This window comes from Zosterops lateralis (assembly GCF_965231275.1).
Source record: "Zosterops lateralis genome assembly, chromosome: 23".
Classification (NCBI taxonomy): Eukaryota; Metazoa; Chordata; class Aves; order Passeriformes; family Zosteropidae; genus Zosterops; species Zosterops lateralis.
Window position 1 is genome coordinate 389,860 of NC_139783.1, and position 23,528 is coordinate 413,387.

At 48.8% G+C, this 23,528-nt stretch overlaps 1 protein-coding gene across 2 annotated transcripts in view; it reads left to right on the top strand.

Moving 5' to 3' along the window:
* Window positions 1–23,528, top strand: part of ACTN4 (actinin alpha 4) — a 30,402-nt gene that overhangs the window by 4,504 nt on the left and 2,370 nt on the right. Inside the window, exons 2-17 of one of the 2 annotated variants that reach the window (XM_083877191.1) lie at window positions 7,320–7,434; window positions 8,739–8,858; window positions 10,920–11,006; window positions 11,542–11,629; window positions 12,098–12,176; window positions 12,496–12,577; window positions 13,266–13,351; window positions 16,346–16,438; window positions 16,742–16,972; window positions 17,629–17,776; window positions 18,908–19,058; window positions 19,716–19,824; window positions 20,286–20,426; window positions 21,322–21,504; window positions 22,103–22,237; window positions 22,865–23,044. In XM_083877191.1, coding sequence (XP_083733317.1) covers window positions 7,320–7,434; window positions 8,739–8,858; window positions 10,920–11,006; window positions 11,542–11,629; window positions 12,098–12,176; window positions 12,496–12,577; window positions 13,266–13,351; window positions 16,346–16,438; window positions 16,742–16,972; window positions 17,629–17,776; window positions 18,908–19,058; window positions 19,716–19,824; window positions 20,286–20,426; window positions 21,322–21,504; window positions 22,103–22,237; window positions 22,865–23,044 — 2,028 coding nt within the window. Of the gene's footprint in view, window positions 1–7,319; window positions 7,435–8,738; window positions 8,859–10,919; window positions 11,007–11,541; window positions 11,630–12,097; window positions 12,177–12,495; window positions 12,578–13,265; window positions 13,352–14,346; window positions 14,433–16,345; window positions 16,439–16,741; window positions 16,973–17,628; window positions 17,777–18,907; window positions 19,059–19,715; window positions 19,825–20,285; window positions 20,427–21,321; window positions 21,505–22,102; window positions 22,238–22,864; window positions 23,045–23,528 lie in introns of both variants that reach the window. The other variant, XM_083877190.1, reaches the window with a different exon arrangement.

Sequence of the window (23,528 nt, forward strand, 5' to 3'; positions counted from 1 at the left end):
CTTTCTTCTTTTCTTTCCTTTTTTTCCTTTTCCTTTTTCTCCTTTTCCTTCATTCTACTTCCTTTTCCTTCCTTTTCCTCTTTTTCCTTCCTTTTCTTCCTCTTTTTCTTTCCTTTTCCTTCCTCCTCTTCCTTCCTTTTTCTTTCGTTTCTTTCTCCTTTTCCTTCCTTTTTCTCTTTTTTCTCCTTTTCCTTTTTCTCCTTTTTCTTTTTCTCCTTTTTCTCCTTTTTCTCCCTTTTTCTTTTTCTCCTTTTTCTTTTTCTTTTTCTCCTTTTCTTTTTTCTCCTTTTTCTTTTTCTCCTTTTAATTTTTCTTCTTTTCCTTCCTTTTCCTTCCTTTTCTCTCTCCTTTTTCCTTCCTTTTCCTTATTTCTTTTCCTTTCCTTTTTCCTTTTTCCTTTTTCCTTTTTCCTTTTTCCTTTTTCCTTTCCCTCCCTTTCCCTCCCTTTCCCTCCCCAAACCCCCAGAAAATATTGAATTTTTCCCCCCCAGCAGGTGTTTTTCAGGCCCAGCTCCAAACTTTGTTTGTTTGGAAGGTTTGGGAGGTTTGTTTTTATTTCTTCTAATTTTTTTCCCTCCCAGTTCCTCCTTCCAGAGGCAGAAAACTGAAAATCCCCGAGGGTTCAATCCCTCCCTGGTGACATTTCCCTGTTTTTTCTCCATTTTTTGGGATTTTGATTCCTAAAGCAGCTCCCCTCGAACCAGGGCTGGTGTTTTCCAGCTGGAAAATCCTCCCCAAATCCCATTTTTTGGGGGAATTTGGGGTTTTCCCCCCAAATCCCCCCGCGGGACGTTGGCGGCGCCTCATCCCCGGAATGTGGGAACGCCCAAATCCCCGAAAAAATCACCCCAAAATCCACCAAAATAACCCCAAAATCCACCAAAATATCCCCAAATCCCCAAAAAATCACCCCAAAATCCACCAAAATAACCCCAAATCCACCAAAATATCCCCAAATCCCCAAAAATAACCCCAAAATCCACCAAAATAACCCAAAAATCCACCAAAATAACCCCAAAATCCACTAAAATAACCCCAAATTCTCCAAAAATAACCCCAAAATCCACCAAAAATAACCCCAAAATCCCCAAAATAACCCCAAAATCCCCAAAAAATCACCCCAAAATCCACCAAAATAACCCCAAATCCCCAAAAATAACCCCAAAGCCCCAAAAATAACCCCAAAATCCACCTTTGGGCCTCGGGGAGGGGAATTCACCTCCTTATCCCCAAAAAATAAAAAAAAAATCCTCAAAAAATCCCCCCCAAAATACCCCCAAAAATCCTAAAAAATCCCAAAAAAATCCCCCTAAAAAATCCCAAAAAATCCCCCCAAAAATCCCAAAAAATCCTAAAAAAAATCCCTCAAAAAATCCCAAATTAACCCCCGAAAAAACCCCAAAAAATCCCTAAAAAATCCCCCAAAATTCACAAAAAAATCACCCCAAATCCCACCTTGGAGCCCTGAGAGAGGGAGGGGAACAGGGAGGGGAATTCACTTATTTATTCCCAAAAAATCCCCCAAAAAGTTCCCAAAAAATCCCTCAAAAAATCCCCAAAAAATCCCTCAAAAAATCCCAAATAAACCCCCCAAAAATCCCAAAAGAATCCCAAAAAAATCCCCAAAAAATCCCCCAAAAATTCCTCAAAAAATCCCAAAAAATCCCTCAAAAAATCCACCAAAAAAATCCCCCAAAATTCTCAAAAAAATCCCCCAAAAATCCCCAAAAAATAAAAAAAAATCCCCCAAAAAATCCCCCCAAAATCCCCCCAAAAAATCACCCCAAATCCCACCTTGGAGTCCTGAGAGAGGGAGGGGAACAGGGAGGGGAATTCACTTATTTATCCCCAAAAAATCCCCAAAAAATCCCCCAAAAATCCCCAAAAAATCCCCCCAAAATCCCCCAAAAAATCCCCCAAAAAAATCTCAAAAAAATCCCCAAAAAATCTCAAAAAATCCCCCAAAAATGCCCAAAAAATCCCCAAAAAAAATTCCCCCAAAAAATCCTCAAAAAATCCCAAAAAATCCCTCAAAAAATCCACCAAAAAAATCCCCCAAAAATCTCAAAAAAAATCCCCCCAAAATCCCCCAAAAATCCCCCAAAAATCCCCAAAAAATCCCCAAAAAATCCCAAAAAAGTCCCCGAAAAAATCCCCCCAAAAATCCCCCCAAAAATCCCAAAAAATCCCAAAAAAATCCCCAAAAAATCCCCCCAAAAATCCCCCCAAAAATCCCAAAAAATCCCAAAAAATCCCCAAAAAAATCCCCAAAAAATCCTCAAAAAAATCCCCAAAAAATCCTAAAAAAAATCTCAAAAAATCTTTAAAAAAATCCCAAAAAATCTTAAAAAAATCCCAATTAAACCCCCCAAACCCCCCTCCCAAAAATCCCAAAAAATCCCAAAAAATCCCTAAAAAATCCCCCAAAATCCCAAAAAGGGCAAAGAATGAGGAGAATTCCGAGCTGGGGCCTCCCCCGGGAGCGGCAGCGACACAAAAACATCCAAAAAAACAACAGAAAAAACCCAAAACATTCCAAAGGGAGGGAGAAAATCACCCAAAATTCTCATTTTTCTCTCATTTCTGGTCCTTTCCCCCGATTTTTTAGTTATTTCCCCTAATTTTTAGTGATTTTTTAACCCAAATTTTGCTCATTTTCCCCCAAATTTTCCTCATTTCCCCCAAATTTTCCTCCTTTTCTCCAAATTTTCCTCCTTTTCCCCAAATTTCCCTCATTTTCCTCAAATTTTCCTCATTTTCACCCATTATTTTCTTCATTCCCACGATTTCCAATCACTTTTCCCCCATTTTTAATCCAAATTTCCTGATTTATTTCATAATTTCCTGACTTTTTTTTCACTTTACTCCATTTTTTTATCATTTCCCCAAATTTTCTTGGGTTTTTCCTCTTTTTTTTGTCACTTTTCCTGTTTTTTTCACAATTTCTGCCCCATTTTCCTCTGATTTTGGGCCTTTTTCTTGATATTCTCATCATTTTCCTAATTTTCTGTTAATTTTCCCATTTTTTCCTCAATTTTCTTAATTTTTTTTTTTACATTTTCCCCCTCAAATAACTCCCCCATTTTTTCTTTATTTCTGGGTGATTTTTCTCTGGTTTTTTCCAGATTTTTTGCCACTTTTGGTGGATTTTGGGTCATTTTTTTTCCTTTTTTTCCTCTATTTTCTTCCTGCTGCTCCTGATTAATGAGTTAATTATGCAAATGAGGTTCATTAACCCCCGTTAATTAACGCCTGGTTGAGTTTTTTATTCCCTCTGGAATTTGCTTTCGCCTCAACGGGAATTTGGGGCCCAATTTTATTTCCTGCCCCAATTAACGGCCTCAAATTGGGGATTTTTGGGGGATTTTTTTGGAATTTTTTTGGGGATTTTTTGGGGGATTTTTTGGGAAATTTTTTGGGGATTTTTTTGGGGATTTTTTGGGATTTTTTTGGGATTTATTTTGGATTTTTTTGAGGATTTTTATGGGGAATTTTTGGGAATTTTTGGGATTTTTTTGGGGATTTTTTGGGGATTTTTTGGGAATTTTTTTTGGGATTTTTTGAGATTTTGGGGGGATTTTTTGGGGATTTTTTGGGGATTTTTTGGGGATTTTTTGGGGATTTTTTTGAGAATTTTTTGGGATTTTTTTGGGGATTTTTGAGGGATTTTTGGGGGATTTTTTTGGATTTTTTTGGGATTTATTTTTGATTTTTTAGGATTTTTTGGGGATTTTTTGGGGGATTTTTTGGGGATTTATTTTGGATTTTTTGGGGAATTTTTTTGGGATTTTTTTGGGATTTTTTGGAATTTTTTGGGGATTTTTTTTGAGGTTTTTGGGGGATTTTTTTGGGGATTTTTTGGGATTTTTTGGGATTTTTTTGGAATTTTTTTGGATTTTTTTGGGGGTTTTTTGGGAATTTTTGGGGATTTTTTTTCTGTGATTTTTTGGGATTTTTAAATTAATTTTTAGGATTTTTTGGGGGATTTTTTTGGGATTTTTGGGGGATTTTTTGGGATTTTTGGGGGATTTTTTGGGATTTTTGGGGGATTTTTTTGGATTTTTTTTTGGGATTTTTGGGGGATTTTTTTTATTATTTTTTAGGATTTTTTGTGATTTTTTGGGGGATTTTTTTTTATTTTTTAGGATTTTTTTGGGATTTTTTTGGGGATTTTTTGGGAAATTTTTTGGGAATTTTTTTGGGAATTTTTTTGGGTTTTGGTTTTTTTATTATTATTATTTTTTGGATTTTTTTTGGTTTAAACCCCTGAAAAAAAACCCAAAAAAATAAAATAATCCCCTGGAATTTTCAGGTTTGAAATTCAAGGAGAAAACACCCAAAAAACCGAAAAATTTTGGGAATTTCCCAAAGGAAAATCCTGATTTTTTTTTTTTTTTTTTATTTTTTTTTGGATCAATCCTTGTCCTTGAGGAAAAATCCCCCCGGCTCCAAAATTTGAGATTTTCCCTTAAAAACTGGAAATTATTCCCAAACATCCCCCACATTCTCCCCCAAATTATTTTCAAACCCAAATTTCTGCTTTTAGGGGAAAAAAAAAGGAAAAAAATTCCATTTTCCATCCCAAAATCCCGAATTTTTTTGTGAAAAAAAAAATCCACCAACCCTAAAACCCCAAATTTTGTGAGAAACGAGGTGAATTTTCCTTTTTACAACAATTTCCTGACGCTTTTAATGCAAAAAACGATTTAAAAAAAGAGATAAAACGAGAAAATTATTGATAAACCCCTTTTTCAGCCCCGAAAATTGGAATATTTTGATTTTTTTTGGTGTTTTTTGCCCCGATTTTAATGCTTTTAATGCAAAAAAATATTTAAAAATGAGATAAAACGAGAAAATTATTGATAAACCCCTTTTTCAGCCCCAAAAATTGGAATATTTTGATTTTTTTTGGTGTTTTTTGCCCCGATTTGGCTCCCCGGGCTCACACAATGCCTGGAAAAGGGAAGGAAATTCCAGAGGCTCCTCCGGAATCTCCTTTTTTAGGCATTTTTTTTATTTGAACATTTCAAAGGTTATTTTTGGCCTCAGCGACGCCCTGGGGGAGGATTTATCCTGATTTATCCAGATTTCTCCTTTTGCCCAGATCCCTCCTGCTTTGGGGGCTTCAAAATTCCCAAATTCTGCATTTTTAAAGGAAATTCCTCATTTTTAGGGGAAAATTCCTCATTTTTAGGGGGAAAAATCTCAGGTTTGGGACTTTGGGATCCATTTTTGCCCTTTAAATCCCCAAAATTCTTCATTTTTAGGGTGAAATTCCTCATTTTTAGGGGGAAAAATCTCAGGTTTGGGACTTTGGGATCCATTTTTGCCCTTTAAATCCCCAAAATTCTTCATTTTTAGGGGGAAATTCCTGATTTTTAGGGGGAAATTTCTCATTTTTAGGGGGAAATTTCTCATTTTTAGGGGAAAATTCCTCATTTTGAGGGGAAAATTCCTCATTTTGGGGCTTTGGGATCCATTTCTGGTGTTTAAATCCCCGAAATTCCTCATTTTTTAGGGGAAATTCCTCATTTTTTGGGGAAAATTCCTCAAGTTTGAGGCTTTGGGATCCATTTTTTGCTTTTTAAATCCCCAAAATTCTTCATTTTTAGGGGAAATTCCTCATTTTTAGGGGAAATTCCTCATTTTTAGGGGAAATTCCTCATTTTGGGGCTTTGGGATCCATTTCTGGTGTTTAAATCCCCAAAATTCTTCATTTTTTAGGGAAATTCCTCATTTTTAGGGGAAAATTCCTCATGTTTGGGGTTTTGGGATTAATTTCTACCCTTTAAATTCCCCAAATTCCTCATTTTGGGGCTTTGGGATCCATTTTTGCCCTTTAAATCCCCAAATTCCTCATTTTTAGAGGAAAATTCCTCATTTTGGGGTTTTGGGATCCATTTCTGGTGTTTAAATCCCCAAAATTCCTCATTTTTAGGGGAAATTCCTCATTTTTTGGGGAAAATTCCTCAAATTTGAGGCTTTGGGATCCATTTTTTGCTTTTTAAATCCCCAAAATTCTTCATTTTTAGGGGAAATTCCTGATTTTTAGGGGAAAATTCCTCATTTTTAGGGGAAAATTCCTCATTTTGGGGCTTTGGGATTAATTTCTGCTTTTTAAATCCCCAAAATTCTTCATTTTTAGGGGAAATTCCTGATTTTTAGGGGAAAATTCCTCATTTTTAGGGGAAAATTCCTCATTTTGGGGCTTTGGGATCCATTTCTGCCCTTTAAATCCCCAAAATTCCTCATTTTTAGAGGAAAATTCCTCATTTTTAGGGGAAAATTCCTCATTTTGGGGTTTTGGGATGAATTTCTGCTCTTTAAATCCCCAAATTCCTCATTTCTAGAGGAAAATTCCTCAAATTTGTGGCTCTGGGGCCACCAGAGGCCGATCAAGGTTTCCCTTGGCACAGAAATTCCCACGTTTGGCGCCGATTTCCGTGTTTTATTCCCAAGGAAAAGGATTTTGGGGCGGGATTTTTGTCCTTTAAAGGAGTTTTTGGGGTTTGGGGTGACTCAGGGCCCATCAGGGCCACGCCCAAAGCCACGCCCAGGACAGGAATGTCCCACCTGGCCACGCCCAAAGCCACGCCCAGGACAGGAATGTCCCACCTGGCCCAGAAATGTCTCACCTGGCCCAGGAATGGAATGGGACAAAGTCCTGGCCACGCCCTGGGCACGGCTGGGATGGGCCAAAAAATGGCTTTGGGGTGGGGCAAAATGAGTCTGGGGGCCAAAAAATGGGTCTGGGGGCCAAAAAATGGGTCTGGGGGGCCAAAAAATGGGTCTGGGGTGGGGCAAAATGAGTCTGGGGGGGCAAAAATGGGTCTGGGGGGTCCCAAAATGGGTCTGGAGTGGCTCAAAATGGCTCTGGGGGGGTTGAAATGGGTCTGGGGGCAGAAACAGGGTCTAAGGTGGCCCAAAATGGGTCTGGGGTGGGGAAATGGGGGTCTGGGGGGCCAAAAAATGGGTCTGGGGTGGAGAAAATGGGTCTGGGGTATCCTAAAATGGGTCTGGGGTGGCCCACAATGGGTCTGGGGGCCAAAAATGGGTCTGGGGTGGCCCACAATGGGTCTGGGGGCCAAAAAATGGGTCTGGGGGGTCCCAAAATGGGTCTGGGGGCCAAAAAATGGGTCTGGGGGCGGTAAATGGCATCATTTTTTCCCCCCAAATCCCCATTTTCCCCCCCAAATCCCCATTTTCCCCCCCAAATCCCCATTTTTCCCTCCCAAATCCCCATTTCTCCCCCCCAAATCCCCATTTTTCCCCCCCAAATCCCCATTTCTCCCCCCAAATCCCCATTTTTCCCCCCGCAGACGTTCACGGCCTGGTGCAATTCCCACCTGCGCAAGGCGGGGACTCAGATCGAGAACATCGACGAGGATTTCCGGGATGGGCTCAAGCTGATGCTGCTGCTCGAGGTCATCTCAGGTCAGCCCCGGGCCCGGGCACAGAACTGGGCCTGGAATCCCCCAAACTGACCCCAAAACCCCCCAAACTGCCCCCAAAATCCTTTAACTGGGCTCAAAAACCCCCAAACTGACCCCAAAACCCCCCAGACTGTGCCCAGAATCCTTTAACTGGGCTCAAAAACCCCCAAACTGACCCCAAAACCCCCCAGACTGTGCCCAAAATCCTTTAACTGGGCTCAAAAACCCCCAAACTGTGCCCTAAAACCTCCAAATTGTGCCCCAAAACCCCCAAACTGCCCCCAAAATCCTTTAACTGTGCCCCACAACACCCAAACTGTGCCCAAAATCCTATAATTGGGATCAAAAACCCCCAAACTGTGCCCTAAAACCTCCAAATTGTGCCCAAAAACCCTTAAACTGTGCCCCAAAACTCTTAAACTGCACCCAAAATCCCCAAACTGTGCCCCAGAACACCCAAACTGTGCCCAAAATCCTATAATTGGGATCAAAAATCCCCAAACTGTGCCCCAGAACACCCAAATTGTGCCCAAAAACCTTTATAAATGTCCCAAAACACTTAAACTGTGTCCCAAACCACCCAAATTGTGCCCAAAACCCCAAATTGTGCCCAAAACACCCAAATTGTGCCCCAAAACCTTTATAAATGTCCCAAAACACTTAAACTGTGTCCCAAACCACCCAAATTGTGCCCAAAACCCCAAATTGTGCCCAAAACACCCAAATTGTGCCCAAAACCCCAAATTGTGCCCAAAACCCCCAAACTGTGCCCAAAACACCCAAATTGTGCCCCAAAACACCCAAATTGTGCCCTAAAACCTCCAAATTGTGTCCAAAATCCCCAAATTGTGCCCCAAAACACCCAAACTGTGCCCAAAACACCCAAATTGTGCCCTAAAACCTCCAAATTGTGTCCAAAATCCCCAAATTGTGCCCCAAAACACCCAAACTGTGCCCAAAACACCCAAATTGTGCCCTAAAACCTCCAAATTGTGTCCAAAATCCCCAAATTGTGCCCTAAAACCCCTTAAACTGTGCCCTAAAACCCCTAAACTGCACCCAAAATCCCCAAACTGTGCCCCAAAACACCCAAACTGTGTCCCAAAACCCTTAAACTGTGCCCCAAAACCCCCAAATTGTGCCCAAAACACCCAAATTATGCCCCAAAACCTCTATAATATGTCCCAAAATCCTTAAACCGCCCCCCAAACCCTTCAGTCCTGCCCCAAACCCTTTAACCCTTCCCCAGACTTTAATCCTGCCCCAGATTTTCCCCCTTTAACCCTTTTTTTATTCCCATTGCAGGGGAGCGGCTCCCGAAACCCGAGAGGGGCAAAATGAGGGTCCACAAAATCAACAACGTCAACAAAGCCTTGGATTTCATCGCCAGCAAAGGCGTCAAACTCGTCTCCATCGGGGCTGAGGGTGAGACCCTGCCCTGGCAGTTACTGGGAGTTACTGGGATTTGCCCCTTGGAGGCCAAAATTTGGGATTTTGGACCCCCCCCAGTGAGTTCTGGGGTGTCTGAGAATTCCAGGAATTCCACATTTGAGGAGGAGCAGCTCAGTGAGGGCATTTTGTGGGGTTTTGGGGGGAATAATCAGAAATTTGGGGGTTTAGGGGATGTGGGGACGGGGATTGGGTGGGAGAAAGGGGAAAAATAAATGGGAAAAAATAAATGGGAAAAGGGGAAAAATAAATGGGAAAAGGGGGAAAAGTAAATGGGAAAAGTAAATGGGAGGAAGGGGGAAAAATAAATGGGAGAAAGGGGGGAAAATGAATGGGAAAAATAAATGGGAGAAAAGGGGGAAAATAAATGGGAAAAGGGGGAAAAATAAATGGGAAAAAATAACTGGGAGAAAGGGGAAAAATAACTGGGATAAAGGGGAAAAATAAATGGGAAAAGGGGGAAAATAACTGGGAAAAAATAAATGGAAGAAAGGGGAAAAATAACTGGGAGAAAGGGGGAAAATAAATGGGAAAAAATAATTGTGAGAAAGGGGGAAAAATAAATGGGAGAAAGGGGAAAAATAAATGGGATAAAAGGGGAAAAATAAATGGGAGAAAAGGGGAAAAATAAATGGGAGAAAGGGGAAAAATAAATGGGAAAAAGGGGAAAATTTGTGGAGCGGGGAAATAAAAATTGTGGAAAAGGGGGAGGAAAAAGAGGAAGAAAAAGGTAAAAAAAGGGGGAGAAAAAAGGTGGAAAAGGGAAAAAAAAAAGAGATAGAAAAGGGGAGGAAAAAAGGTGGAAAAAGAGAAGAAAAAAGGGAAGAAAAAAGGGAAGAAAAAAGGAAAAAGGTGGAAAAAGGGAAGAAAAAGGGTCAGGGCTGTTCCTGTGGGATCTGTGGGATCAGGACCATTCCCTGTGGGATCTGTGGGATCAGGACCGTTCCCTGTGGGATCTGTGGGATCAGGACCATTCCCTGTGGGATCAGGGCTGTTCCTGTGGGATCTGTGGGATCAGGACCATTCCCTGTGGGATCTGTGGGATCAGGACCATTCCCTGTGGGATCCAGAGCTGTTCCTGTGGGATCCGTGGGATCCCCCCAGGGTTTGTGCCCTGGCAGCAGCTCCAGCCCGGCCGGTTTTTTGGGATCAGCTGGAAAACCTCGGGAAAGCTCCAGTTCCCTGAGCTGCTGAACAAATCCAGACCTGCCCCAGAGCGGGACCCGCCCTGACCCAGCCCAGGAATTCCCAAAAATCCCTGTCGGGGCAGGGCTGGGGCTGTGGCCTGGGATTCCTCCCCTCCCCATGGAATTCCCTCTCCCGGCGGTTTTATGGGGTTTTTCCAACCCAAACAATCCCACAGTCAATCCCGGGGTTCCGTTGTTTTGTTGATCTCACAGTTTTTGGGGTCTGGAATTCCAGGGTCTCTCAGTTCCACAGCCCCACAAATCCAGGATCCCACAGTTCTACAATTCCATAAATTTGAGGTCTTAAAATTCTAAGATTTTGTGTTTTATGAGTCCATAAGTCCAGAATCCCATAATATCCAAACTCCGTGATCCCGTTACTGCAGGATTTTCTAATCTGGGATCCATTAATTATGGGATTCATTAATCATGGGATCCATTAATTGTGGAATCCCTTAATTGTAGGATCCCTTAATTATGGAATCTGTTATATACCGGATCCATTAATTACGGGAATCCATTATTTATGTGATCCATTAATTACAGGATCCATTAATTACAGGACCCATTAATTACAGAATCCATTATTTATGTGATCCATCAATTATGGGATGCATTATTTATAGAATCCATTAATTATGGAATCCATTCTTTACAAGATCTGTTATTTACACGATCCACATTTACAGGATCCATTAATTACGGGATTCATATTTACGGGATCCATTAATTACCGGATCCATTAATTACGGGCTCCATCAATGACAGGATCCCACAGTTCCCTGACTCCCAGCATTGATCCCCTGGGAATTCTCATTTGGAATTAACCCCCTGTGGGTTTTTCCTGCAGAAATCGTGGACGGGAACGCCAAGATGACTCTGGGGATGATCTGGACCATCATCCTGCGCTTCGCCATCCAGGACATCTCCGTGGAGGGTGAGGGATCCAGCCTGGGATCTGACACTGGCATCTGCCCCTGGGATCTGCCCCTGGGAGTGTGGGATCCATCCTGGGATTGTGGGATCTGCCCCTGGGACTGTGGGATCCATCCTGGGGGTTTGTGGGGTCCATCCTGGGATTGTGGGACCCATCCTGAGACTGTGGGATCCATTCTGGGATTGTGGGATCAGTCCCTGGGGGTGTGGGATCTGCCCCTGGGATTGTGGGATCCATCCTGGGATTGTGGGATCCATTCTGGGATTGTGGGATCCATTCTGGGACTGTGGGATCCATCCTGGGAGTGTGGGATCCATTCTGGGACTGTGGGATCAGTCCCTGGCACTGTGGGATCCATCCTGGGAATGTGGGATCCATCCTGGGATTGTGGGATCCATTCTGGGATTGTGGGATCCATTCTGGGATTGTGAGATCCATTCTGGGACTGTGGGATCAGTCCCTGGGATTGTGGGATCCATCCTGGGAGTGTGGGATCCCCCCCAGACCCCCCAGTGTGTGACCCCGTGTCCCGCAGAGACCTCGGCCAAGGAGGGGCTCCTGCTCTGGTGCCAGCGCAAAACCGCCCCGTACAAGAACGTCAACGTGCAGAACTTCCACATCAGGTCCTGCCTGTGCCTCGGCCCCTTTCCTCTTCCCCTTCCTCCTCCTCATCCTCCTGCTCCTCATCCTCCTCTTCCTCTTTCCCCTTCCCTTTCCTCCTCCTCTTCCTCTTCCTCGTCCCCAGGGTGGGCTGGGCTCAGGCAGGGTCAGAATTCCCAAAATTCCCTGTGGATTCCTGGGATCTGATCCCCGTTTTCCCTGTGGATTCCCAGGCTCCAATCCCCATTTTCTCTGTGAATTCCCCGGGCTCCAATCCCCCTTTTCCCAGTGGATCCCTGGGCTCCAATCCCCATTTTCCCTGTGAATTCCTGGGATTTGATCCCCATTTTCCCTGTGAATTCTCCGAAATCTGACCCTCCCATTTTCCCTGTCAGTCCCTGGGATCCAATCCCCTTTTCCCTGTGGATTCCTGGGCTCTGACCCCCCTTTCCCCAGTGGATCCCTGGGCTCTGACCCCCCTTTCCCCACAGCTGGAAGGACGGTCTGGCCTTCAACGCCCTGATCCACCGGCACCGCCCGGAGCTCATCGAGTACGACAAGCTCCGCAAGGTAAATCCATCCTCTCTTTTCCTGGGGGAAAATCCCGGGAATTCCCGGAATTCTGGGAGTTCCCAGCCCCAGGGAAACCCCAAGGAAACCCCAGGGAAACCCCAGGAATTCCCAGGAGTTCCCAACCCCAAGGAAATCCCGGGAATCCCAGGAATTCCAGTAATTCCCAACCCCAAAGAAATCCCGGGAATTCCAGGAATTCCAGTAATTCCCAACCCCAAAGAAAACCCCAGGAATCCTGGGAATCCCAGGAGTTCCCAGCCCCAAGGAAAACCCCAGGAATTCCAGGAATTCCCACCCCACATCTCCTCTCCCACAGGACGACCCCGTCACCAACCTCAACAACGCCTTCGAGGTGGCCGAGAAGTACCTGGACATCCCCAAAATGTTGGATGCTGAGGGTGAGTTTGGGATTCCAGGGGATTCCAGGGGATCTTTTCCAGGCCCTGGACGGGATTTCCTCGGAGGAGGCGCCGGATCCAGCTGATTTCACCTGGGTTTTTCCTCTTTTAGCACCAATTCCAGGTGGATTTATCCGGGATTTTGGGATGCTCGGAGTGGAATTCCTGCCTGGGGGCATCCCCCCAGTTTGTTCCCAGTTTAACCTTGATTTTTCCCATTTAGCACCAATTTGGGTGAATTTCTCCAGGATTTGGGACCCTCGGAGCACAATTCCAGCTGTGAAGTTCACCCCAGTCTCTTCCCAGTCTGTTCCCAGTTTGCTCCCAGTCTGTTCCCAGTCCATTCCCAGTTTAACCCTGATTTTTCCCATTTAGCACAAATTTGAGCCCGTTTAGGTGGATTTCTCCAGGATTTGGGACCAGCTCTGTCCCCCAGTGCATTCCCAGTCCATTCCCAGTCCTCTCCCAGTCCCTCCCCAGTCCCTCCCAGTCCCTCCCCAGTCCCCCCAAATCCCCTCCCAGTCCCTCCCAGTCCCTCCCCAGTCCTCTCCCAGTCCTCTCCCAGTCCTCTCCCAGTCCTCTCCCAGTCCCTCCCAGTCCATCCCAGTCCCTCCCAGTCCCTCCCCAGTCCCTCCCAGTCCCTCCCAGTCCCTCCCAGTCCCCCCAGTTTAACCGGGGTCCGTTGCAGACATCGTGAACACGGCGCGGCCAGACGAAAAGGCCATCATGACCTACGTGTCCAGTTTCTACCACGCCTTCTCCGGGGCCCAGAAGGTACCGGGAGCCTCCTCCCGGATCCACCCCCTGGAATTGTGCCCCTGGATCCTTCTGGAATGTTCTGTCCTGTCCTTCTCTTCATTCACGCTTCTCTTCTCTTGCAGCCGCGGCCGCTGTCGCTCCAGGGGGGAGGGAGGGGAGGGAGGGGCTGCCCACGGCCGGTTCACGAGGGGTTAAATCTGGCTGGGATTCTCCTCCCCAAGTTCATGGGAAATCCATGGGGATTCCTGGGAAATCCATGGAAAATCCACAGGGAATTCCTGGGAAATTCATGGGAAATCCATGGGAATCCATGGGGAATTCCTGAGAAATCCAGGGGAAAATATGTGGAAATTCCTGAGAAATCCATGGGAATCCATGAGAAATTAGTGGGAATTCCTGAGAAATCCATGGGAAATCCATGGAAATACATGAGAAATTTGTGAGAAATCCACAGGGAATTCCCGAGAGATCCATGGGAAATATGTAGGAATATGAGAGAAATTAGTGGAAAAAATCATGGGAAATACATGGAAAATTCATGGGAATACAATCAGAAATTAGTGGGAAATTCACAGGATTACATGGAAAATCCACAGGGAAATTCCTGGGAAATCCATGGAAAATCCATGGGAATCCATGAGAAATTTATAGGAATTAATGGGAAATTCGTGGAAAATCCACGGAAATCCTTGGAAATCCATGGGAAATTTATAGAAATCCATGGGAAATTTATAGAAGTCCATGGGAAATCCATAGGAATTAATGGGAAATTCATGGGAATTAATGGGAAATCCATAGAAAACCCACACTAAACCCCCACATGGGGCAGCCCCATGTTCCAGGAAGCCCCAAGCAAAGCCCCTTTTCCTCCCAAAGAATCCAAAACCAAACCCCAGGCAGAACAAACCCCCCCTGGGCCGGCCGGGGGTCGCTGTGGGGCAGGAGGGGGGTCTCTGCTGCTGCTCTTGGTGCTGGTGCTGAGGCTGCCCTGTCCTTCCTCTCCCGGGCAGACATCGTGGGCACCCTGCGGCCCGACGAAAAGGCCATCATGACCTACGTGTCCTGTTTCTACCACGCCTTCTCCGGGGCACAGAAGGTGAGCCCGGCCCGAGGGGGCTGCTGGGCCTGGCTGGGGTCCCAGGGGTCTAAAACCCGTCTGGGATCTGCCCAGGGGGTCCTGATGGGCCTGGCTGGGGGATCCAGGATCTAAAACCTGTCTGGGGTCTACCCAGGGGGTCCTGATGGGCCTGGCTGGGGTCCCAGGGGTCTAAAACCTGTCTGGGATCTGCTCAGGATCTGCCCGGGGTCTATCTGGGATCTAAAACCTGTCTGGGATCTGCCCAGGGGGTCCTGCTGTGCCTGGCTGGGGGATCCAGGATCTAAAACATATCTGGGATCTGCTCAGGATCTGCCCAGGGTCTGTCTGGGGTCTAAAAACCGTCTGGGATCTGCCCAGGGGGTCCTTGTGGGCCTGGCTGGGATCCCTGGGGTCTAAAACATATCTGGGATCTACCCAGGATTTGCTCAGGATCTGCCCGGGGAATCTGAGATCTGCCTGGGGTCTGTCTGGGATCTAAAATCTACCCAGGATCTGCCCAGGGGATCTGGGGTCTAAAATCTATCTGGGATCTGCCTGGGATCTATCTGGAGTCTGCTCAGGGTCTCTGGGATCTGCTCAAGCTCTGTCTGGGCTCTCTGGGCTCTCTCTGGCTGCTGCTGTGCTTGCCCTGGGCCAGGGCTGGAGGGGCCTGGCTGTGCTGAGCTCACACTCCTGGATCCCTCAGGGGTCCTCCCTGGGTTCCCTTCCTTTTCCCCTCCTTTATTCCCTTCCTTTATCCCTTTATTCCTTCCTTTTCCCATTTATTCCCTCCCTTTTCCCCTTTATTCCCTTCCTTTTCCCTTTATTCCCTTCCTTTATCCCTTTATTCCTTCCTTTTCCCTTTATTCCCTTCCTTTTTCCCCTTATTCCTTCCTTTTCCCATTTATTCCCTCCCTTTTCCCCTTTATTCCCTTCCTTTTCCCTTTATTCCCTTCCTTTATCCCTTTATTCCCTTCCTTTTCCCTTTATTCCCTTCCTTTATCCCTTTTCTTTTTTCCTTTTCTTTCCCCCCTTTCCTTTATCTCTTTCCTTTTCCCCTTCCTTCATCCCTTTCCTTTTCCCCTTTATTCCCTTATCCCTTTTCCCCTTTTCTTTATCCCTTTTCCCCCTTTATTCCTTTTCCTCTTTCTTTTATCCCTGTTTCCCCTTTATTCCCTCCCTTCCCTCCTTCCCTTCCCCTCCTTTTTTCCTTCATTTGATTTATCAATTTCCTCCGTTTATTTCCTTCATTTATTTTATTTATTTCCTCCCCCGGCCACTGGATTTTCCTCCTCCCGGCCCTTCCCAGTTCCTCTTCCTCTTCCTGCTGGGGTTTGTCCTTCTCCTGCTCCTTCTCCTGGATTCCTCCTCCTCCTCCTGCCCAGGTACCTCCAGCCCCTCCTTCCCCCTCCTCCTCCTCCTCCTCCTCTGGGTCGGGGTTGGGGTCAACAGGGGCTGGGGGTTCTTTTGTCTTTTCCCTTTTTCTCTTCCCTTCCCTTTTTATTTTTGTTTTCCCTCTATTTTTTCCAATTTTCTAATTATTTTTCTCCTGTTTTTTCTCTTATTTTATGGTTTTTCCTCTTCCTTTTTCTCCCATTTTATGTTTTTTCCTCCTCCTTTTTCTTCCACTTTCCTCCCTCCTTTTTCTCCTGTTTTATGTTTTTTCCTCCTCTTTTTCTTCCATTTTCCACCTCCTTTTTTTCCTTTTATTTTCCCTTTTTTTCTTCTCCTTTTCTCCTTTTTTATTCTTCTTTCCTCCTCCTTTTTGTGTTTTTCCTTCCTCATTTTTATTTTCTTATCCTTCCCTGTGTCCCTCCCTGTTCCCTGGGGCTGGGGGATGTCCCTGAGCCCCCTTTCCCCATCCCAAATCCCAAATATCCCAATCCTGGCCCCAAAACCCCCCAAAATCCTGACCCCAAATCCCCCCGCAGGCGGAGACGGCGGCGAATCGGATCTGCAAAGTGCTGGCCGTGAACCAGGAGAACGAGCAGCTCATGGAGGACTACGAGCGCCTGGCCTCGGATGTAAGGGGGGAAAAAACCCAAAAACACCCTAAAAACACCCCAAAATAACCCAGAAATACCTCAGATCCCACCCCAAAAATATCCCAAATCCCACCACAAAAATACCCCAAATCCTCACATGGAGGACCACGAGTGCCTGGCCTCGGATGTAAGGGGGGAAAATACCCCAAATCACCCCAAAAATACCCCAGATCCCACCCCAAAAATACCCCAAATCCCTGTTCCCCACCAGCTCCTGGCGTGGATCCAGCCCCATCCCACACCCCAAACCCCATCCCAAACCCCAAATCTGTGTCCCCCCAGCTCCTGGCGTGGATCCAGCGCACCATCCCCTGGCTGGAGTCCCGGGACCCCCAGAAGACCATCCCGGCCATGCAGCAGAAGCTGGAGGATTTCCGCGAGTACCGGCGGGTGCACAAACCCCCCAAGGTGCAGGAGAAGTGTCAGCTGGAGATCAACTTCAACACCCTCCAGACCAAACTGCGCCTCAGCGGCCGCCCCGCCTTCATGCCCTCCGAGGGCAGGATGGTCTCGGTGAGTCTGGGGGCTTCGAGGGGTCCTGGGGGGTCTGGGGAGGGGATTTGGGGTCAAAATCCCATTTTAAATACCCCAGGAAGGGGATTTGGGGTCCCAAACTCAGCCTAAACCACCCCAGATTTGTCCTGGCCTTCATGCCCTCTGAGGGCAGGATGGTCTCGGTGGGTCTGGGGGCTTCGAGGGGTCCTGGGGGGTCTGGGGAGGGGATTTGGGGTCAAAACCCAGTTTAAAATACCCTGGGGAGGAGATTTGGGGTCCTAAACTGCCCTGGGGAGGAGATTTGGAGTCCTAAACTGCCCCAAATCTGTCCTGGCCTTCATGCCCTCCGAGGGCAGGATGTTCTTGGTGGGTCTGGGGGCTTCGTGGGGTCCTGGGGGGTCTGGGGAGGGGATCTGGGGGCTTAAACTGCCCTGGGGAGGGGATTTGGGGTCCTAAACTGCCCCAAATTTGTCCTGGCCCTCCGAGGGTGAGTGACCCTGGGAGGTTTTGGGGTAACTCTGAGGGGTTTTTGGGCCCCCAGGACATCGGGGCAGGCTGGCAGAGGCTGGAACAGGCAGAGAAGGGACACGAGGAGTGGGGTCACCTGTGCCAGGGGGTTTTGGGGTGACTCTGGCAGGTTTTGGGGTAACTCTGAAGGGTTTTTGGGCCCCCAGGACATCGGGGCGGGCTGGCAGAGGCTGGAACAGGCAGAGAAGGGACACGAGGAGTGGCTGCTGACGGAGCTGCGGCGCCTGGAGCGCCTCGATCACCTCGCCGAGAAATTCCGGCAAAAGGCCTCGATCCACGAGGGCTGGACCGAGGGTACGGGGGGCTTGGGGGGCAGGAGAGGGGTCTGGGGGGCAAGGGAGGGATTTGGGGGGCAGGGGGGGGGGTCTGGGGGCTCGGGGGATGGATTTGGGGGGTTCAGACACCAGAATTTGGGGGCTCAGGGGATGGATTTGGGGGCTCAGGATGGATTTGGGGGTTCAGGGGATGGTTTTAGGGGCTCAGGAGATGGATTTGGGAGGTTCAGACACCAGAATTTGTGGGTTCAGGGGATGGATTTGGGGGTTCAGGGGATTCAGGGGTGTCTTCCCAGGTAAGGGGGGACACAGGGGGTGGCACAGGGTGGGTTCAGGGGTCTCAGAGTGTCTCAGAGGGGTCGTACCTGTGCCCAGGTAAGGAGGTGGCACAGGGGGTGGCACAGGGTGGGTTCAGGGTCTCAGGGCGGTTCAGGAGTGGCACAGGAAGGGATTTGGGGTCTCAGGTGTCCCCACCTGTGCCCAGGTAAGGAGGTGGCACAGGGGGTGGCACAGGGTGGGTTCAGGGGTCTCAGGGGTGGCACAGGGCAGGCTCAGGGTCTCAGGTATCCCCACCTGTGCCCAGGTAAGGAGGTGGCACAGGGGGTGGCACAGGGCAGGCTCAGGGTCTCAGGTGTCCCCACCTGTGCCCAGGTAAGGAGGTGGCACAGGGGGTGGCACAGGGCAGGCTCAGGGTCTCAGGTGTCCCCACCTGTGCCCAGGTAAGGAGGTGGCACAGGGGGTGGCACAGGGCAGGCTCAGGGTCTCAGGTGTCCCCACCTGTGCCCAGGTAAGGAGGTGGCACAGGGGGTGGCACAGGGCAGGCTCAGGGTCTCAGGTGTCCCCACCTGTGCCCAGGTAAGGAGGTGGCACAGGGGGTGGCACAGGGTGGGTTCAGGGGTCTCAGGGGTGGCACAGGGCAAGCTCAGGGTCTCAGGTGTCCCCACCTGTGCCCAGGTAAGGAGGTGGCACAGGGGGTGGCACAGGGTGGGTTCAGGGGTCTCAGGGGTGGCACAGGGCAAGCTCAGGGTCTCAGGTGTCCCCACCTGTGCCCAGGTAAGGAGGTGGCACAGGGTGGGTTCAGGGTCTCAGGGCGGTTCAGGAGTGGCACAGGAAGGGATTTGGGGTCTCAGGTGTCCCCACCTGTGCCCAGGTAAGGAGGTGGCCCTGCGGGACCGGGACTCGGGCACGGCCTCCCTGGCCCAGGTCCGGGCTCTGCTCCGCAAACACGAGGCCTTCGAGTCCGACCTGGCGGCGCATCAGGACCGGGTGGAGCAGATCGCGGCCATTGCCCAGGAGCTCAAGTATGGGAGCCCAAAATTACCCAAAATATATCCAAAATAACCCCCAGAGTGTCCTGGGGCAGACCCCAAAACCAGATCGCGGCTATCGCCCAGGAGCTCAAGTATGGCACCCCAAAATTACCCAAAATATGTCCCAAAATAACCCCCAGAGTGTCCCAGGGGTCACCCCAAAACCAGATCCCAGCCATTGCTCAGGAACTCAAGTATGAGACCCCAAAGTACACCCAAAATAACTTCCAAAATGTCCCAAGATACACCCCAAAATATTACCAAAAAAAACCCCAAACTATCCCAAAATACACCTGAAATAACCGGAAATATCCCACTCTTTTTTCCCCCTCTTCACACCTTTTCCCACTTTTCTCCTTCTTTTTCCCCATTCTCCCCCTTTTTACTCCCTTTTCCCTATTTTCTCACTGTTTTTCCCCATTTCCCTGTGGTTTTTCCCCATTTCTCCCCCATTTTTCCCCATTTTCCCCCCATTTTTCCCCATTTCCCTGTGGTTTTTCCCCATTTCCCTGTGGTTTTTCCCCATTTCTCCCCCATTTTTCCCCATTTTCCCCCCATTTTTCCCCATTTCCCTGTGGTTTTTCCCCATTTCCCTTTGGTTTTTCCCCATTTTTCCCCATTTCCCTGTGGTTTTTCCCCATTTCCCAGCGAGCTGGATTACTACGACTCCCCGAGCGTCAACGCCCGGTGCCAGAAGATCTGTGACCAGTGGGACCTGCTGGGCTCCCTGACCCACAGCCGGAGGGAGGCCCTCGAGGTCAGGGGGGTCCACGGGGAGGGAGGGGGGCACGGGGACCCCCATCCCAACCCTGATCCCAATGGAGACCCCCATCCCAACCCTGATCCCAATGGAGACCCCAATCCCAACCCTGATCCCAATGGAGACCCCAATCCCAACCCTGATCCCAATGGAGACCCCAATCCCAACCCTGATCCCAATGGAGACCCCAATCCCAACCCTGATCCCAATGGAGACCCCAATCCCAACCCTGATCCCAATGGAGACCCCAATCCCAACCCTGATCCCAATGGAGACCCCAATCCCAACCCTGATCCCAATGGAGACCCCCATCCCAACCCTGATCCCAGTGGAGACCCCAATGGCCACCCCAATCCCAATGGTGACTTCAATCCCAATGGTAATCCCAATCCCAGTGGTGACCCCAATGGCCACCCCAATCCCAATGTCCACCCCAATCCCGCCATTTTTCCCTCCAGAAAATGGAGAAGCAGCTGGAGACCATCGACGAGCTGCACCTGGAGTACGCCAAGCGCGCCGCGCCCTTCAACAACTGGATGGAGAGCGCCATGGAGGACCTGCAGGACATGTTCATCGTGCACACCATCGAGGAGATCCAGGTGGGGTCATCCCCGGTCCTGAAAAACCCCAAAATGGACCCAAAATGCCCCTTTGGGCCGTCCTCGGGGGGGTTTTTACACTTCATTGCCAACATCATCAATGGGGGGGTTACAAAATTCCATGAGAGAATCAGGTTTCTGTCACAAAAAAACTTAAAAAGCAAAAAAATGCTGGTTTTAGGGTGTAATGCTGTTTTTAGGGTGTTTTTTGGTGGGGTTTGGGGTTTTTTTTTGATGGTTTTGTGGCAGAGTTGGAGGTTTTGGGGATGAAGCAGCTCTGAGATGGAGTCGCTGGGATTCTGTGGGGATGTTCAATATCCACACGTTTCCTGCCATTTTTTCCTTCACATTTCCCTCACATTTCCCTCAATTTTCCCCTAATATTTTCCTCCTTTTCCCCTCACATTCCCACCCTTTTCCCCTCACTTTTTCCCACCATTTTCCCCTCACGTTTTCCCGCCCTTTTCCCCTCACGTTTTCCCGCCCTTTTCCCCTCACGTTTTCCCGCCCTTTTTCCCTCACGTTTTCCCGCCCTTTTTCCCCTCACATTTTCCTGCCCTTTTTCCCCTCACGTTTTCCCGCCATTTTTCCCCCTCACGTTTTCCCGCCATTTTCCCCTCACGTTTTCCCGCCCTTTTTCCCTCACATTTTCCCGCCCTTTTTCCCCTCACGTTTTCCCGCCATTTTTCCCCCTCACGTTTTCCCGCCCTTTTTCCCCTCACATTTTCCCGCCCTTTTCCCCCTCACGTTTTCCCACCATTTTCCCCTCACGTTTTCCCGCCTTTTTTCCCCTCACGTTTTCCCGCCATTTTCCCCTCCCTTTCCCCTCACTTTTCCCCTCCCATTCCCCTCAAATTCCCCCTCACATTTCTCCATTTTCCCCATTTTTCCCCAGGGTCTGATCACGGCCCACGACCAGTTCAAGTCGACGCTGCCGGACGCGGACAAGGAGCGCGAGGCCATCCTGGGGATCCAGGGGGAGGCTCAGCGTCTGGCCGAGCTGCACGGGCTGCAGCTGCCAGCCCAGAACCCCTACACCTCCGTCACCCCCCAGATCATCAACTCCAAGTGGGAGAGGGTAGGGAGCCCCTTATCCCTTTTTTGTTCTTTTTTTTTCTTCAGTTTTTCCCCTTTTCCTTGTGGTTTTTGCACTTTCCGTCCTTTCGTTCCCACCCACGGCGTTTCCCTCCAGCCCTTTTCCATCAGGGTTTTCCCAGCTCAATCCCAATCCCATCCCAGTTTTCTGCCAGCTTTTCCTTGAATTTCCCCCAGTTTTCTGCCAGCTTTTCCCTGGATTTTTCCCAATTTTCTGCCAGTTTTTCCCTGGATTATCCCCAGTTTTCCCCCAGCCATTCCTGGTTACAGACGAACATTTTCCCCTGTGGTTTTCTCACCTTTTCTCCATTTCCCTGTGTGGTTTCCCAGCAGGTTTCCCATCCCTTTTCCCCATTTGATTTCTCACTTTTCCCATCCCCATTTCCCCATTTGATTTCTCACTTTCCCATCCCTTTTCCCCATTATTTCCCCATGTGATTTCTCACTTTTCCCCATTATTTCCCCATGTGATTTCTCCCTTTTCCCCATTATTTCCCCATGTGATTTCTCACTTTTCCCCATTATTTCCCCATTTGATTTCTCACTTTTCCCCTGCCTTTTCCCCATTTTTGCCCCCGCAGGTGCAGCAGTTGGTGCCCAAGCGGGACCAGGCTCTGCAGGAGGAGCAGAACAGGCAGAACTCCAACGAGCACCTGCGGAGGCAGTTTGGGACTCAGGCCAACCGTGTGGGGCCCTGGATCCAGACCAAGATGGAGGTGGGCAGGATCTGACCCAAAACGGGACATTTTCGGGGGGTTTTGGGGATAAAACAACTCTCAGCTGCGATTCCTTAAATTCTGTGGGGATTCCAATATTCCCCTCACATTTCCTGCCCCTTTTCGTCACCTTTCCTTCCCTCTTCCTCTCACATTTCCCATCATTTTCCTCTCATATTTCTCTCTATTTTCCCCTCACATTTCTTTCCCTTTTCCTCTCACCTTTCCTTCCCTTTCCCCCTCACATTTCCCTCCCTTTTCCCCTCAAGCCCTTTTTGGGGTTAAAAAAGGGTTGGAGCAGTTGGTCAGTGATCTCCTGGTGTTCTCCTGGAAAATCTGATGGAAATCCTGGTTTAGGGATTTGGGGTTGTCCTGGTGGGGCAGTAAAGAAGTGAAATAATTTCAATTACTTCAATTATTTCAATAATTTCAATTATTTCAGTAATTGGAGGGGGTTACTCCATGCCCAGGTCTAAAATCTGGGATAAGGGCTGGGATCTCCTGGTGTTCTCCTGGAAAATTGGGATGGAAATTCTGGTTTAGGGCTTTGGGATCACCCCAGGGGGTCCCTCAGGCCCCCCTGGAACCCCCCCCGAGGATCCCAGCCCAGCCCCCCTGTCCCCCCAGGAGATCGGCCGGATCTCCATCGAGATGAACGGGACCCTGGAGGATCAGCTCAACCACCTCAAGGAGTACGAGCAGAACATCGTGGAGTACAAACCCAACCTGGAGCTGCTGGAGCAGCAGCACCAGCTGGTGCAGGAGGCCCTGATCTTCGACAACCAGCACTCCAACTACACCATGGAGGTGGGGCTGGGCTCCCAGGGGTGTCCCATGGGGCTGGGGGGGATCCCACAGGGGTCCCAGGGGGGTTTGGGGGGTCCCAGGGGGGGCAGCAGGCCCTGATCTTCGACAACCAGCACTCCAACTACACCATGGAGGTGGGGCTGGGCTCCCAGGGGTGTCCCATGGGGCTGGGGGGGATCCCACAGGGGTCCCAGGGGGGTTTGGGGGGTCCCAGGGGGGTCCCAGGGGGTTTGAGGGCCCTGATCTTTGACAACCAGCACTCCAACTACACCATGGAGGTGGGGCTGGGCTCCCAGGGGGGTCCCAGGGGGGTTTGGGGGGTCCCAGGGGGGTCCCAGGGGGTTTGAGAGCCCTGATCTTTGACAACCAGCACTCCAACTACACCATGGAGGTGGGGCTGGGGTCCCAGGGGGGTTTGGGGAGTTCCACAGGGGTCGCACGGGGGTTTGGGGGATCCCACAGGGGTCCCACAGGGGTCTGGGGG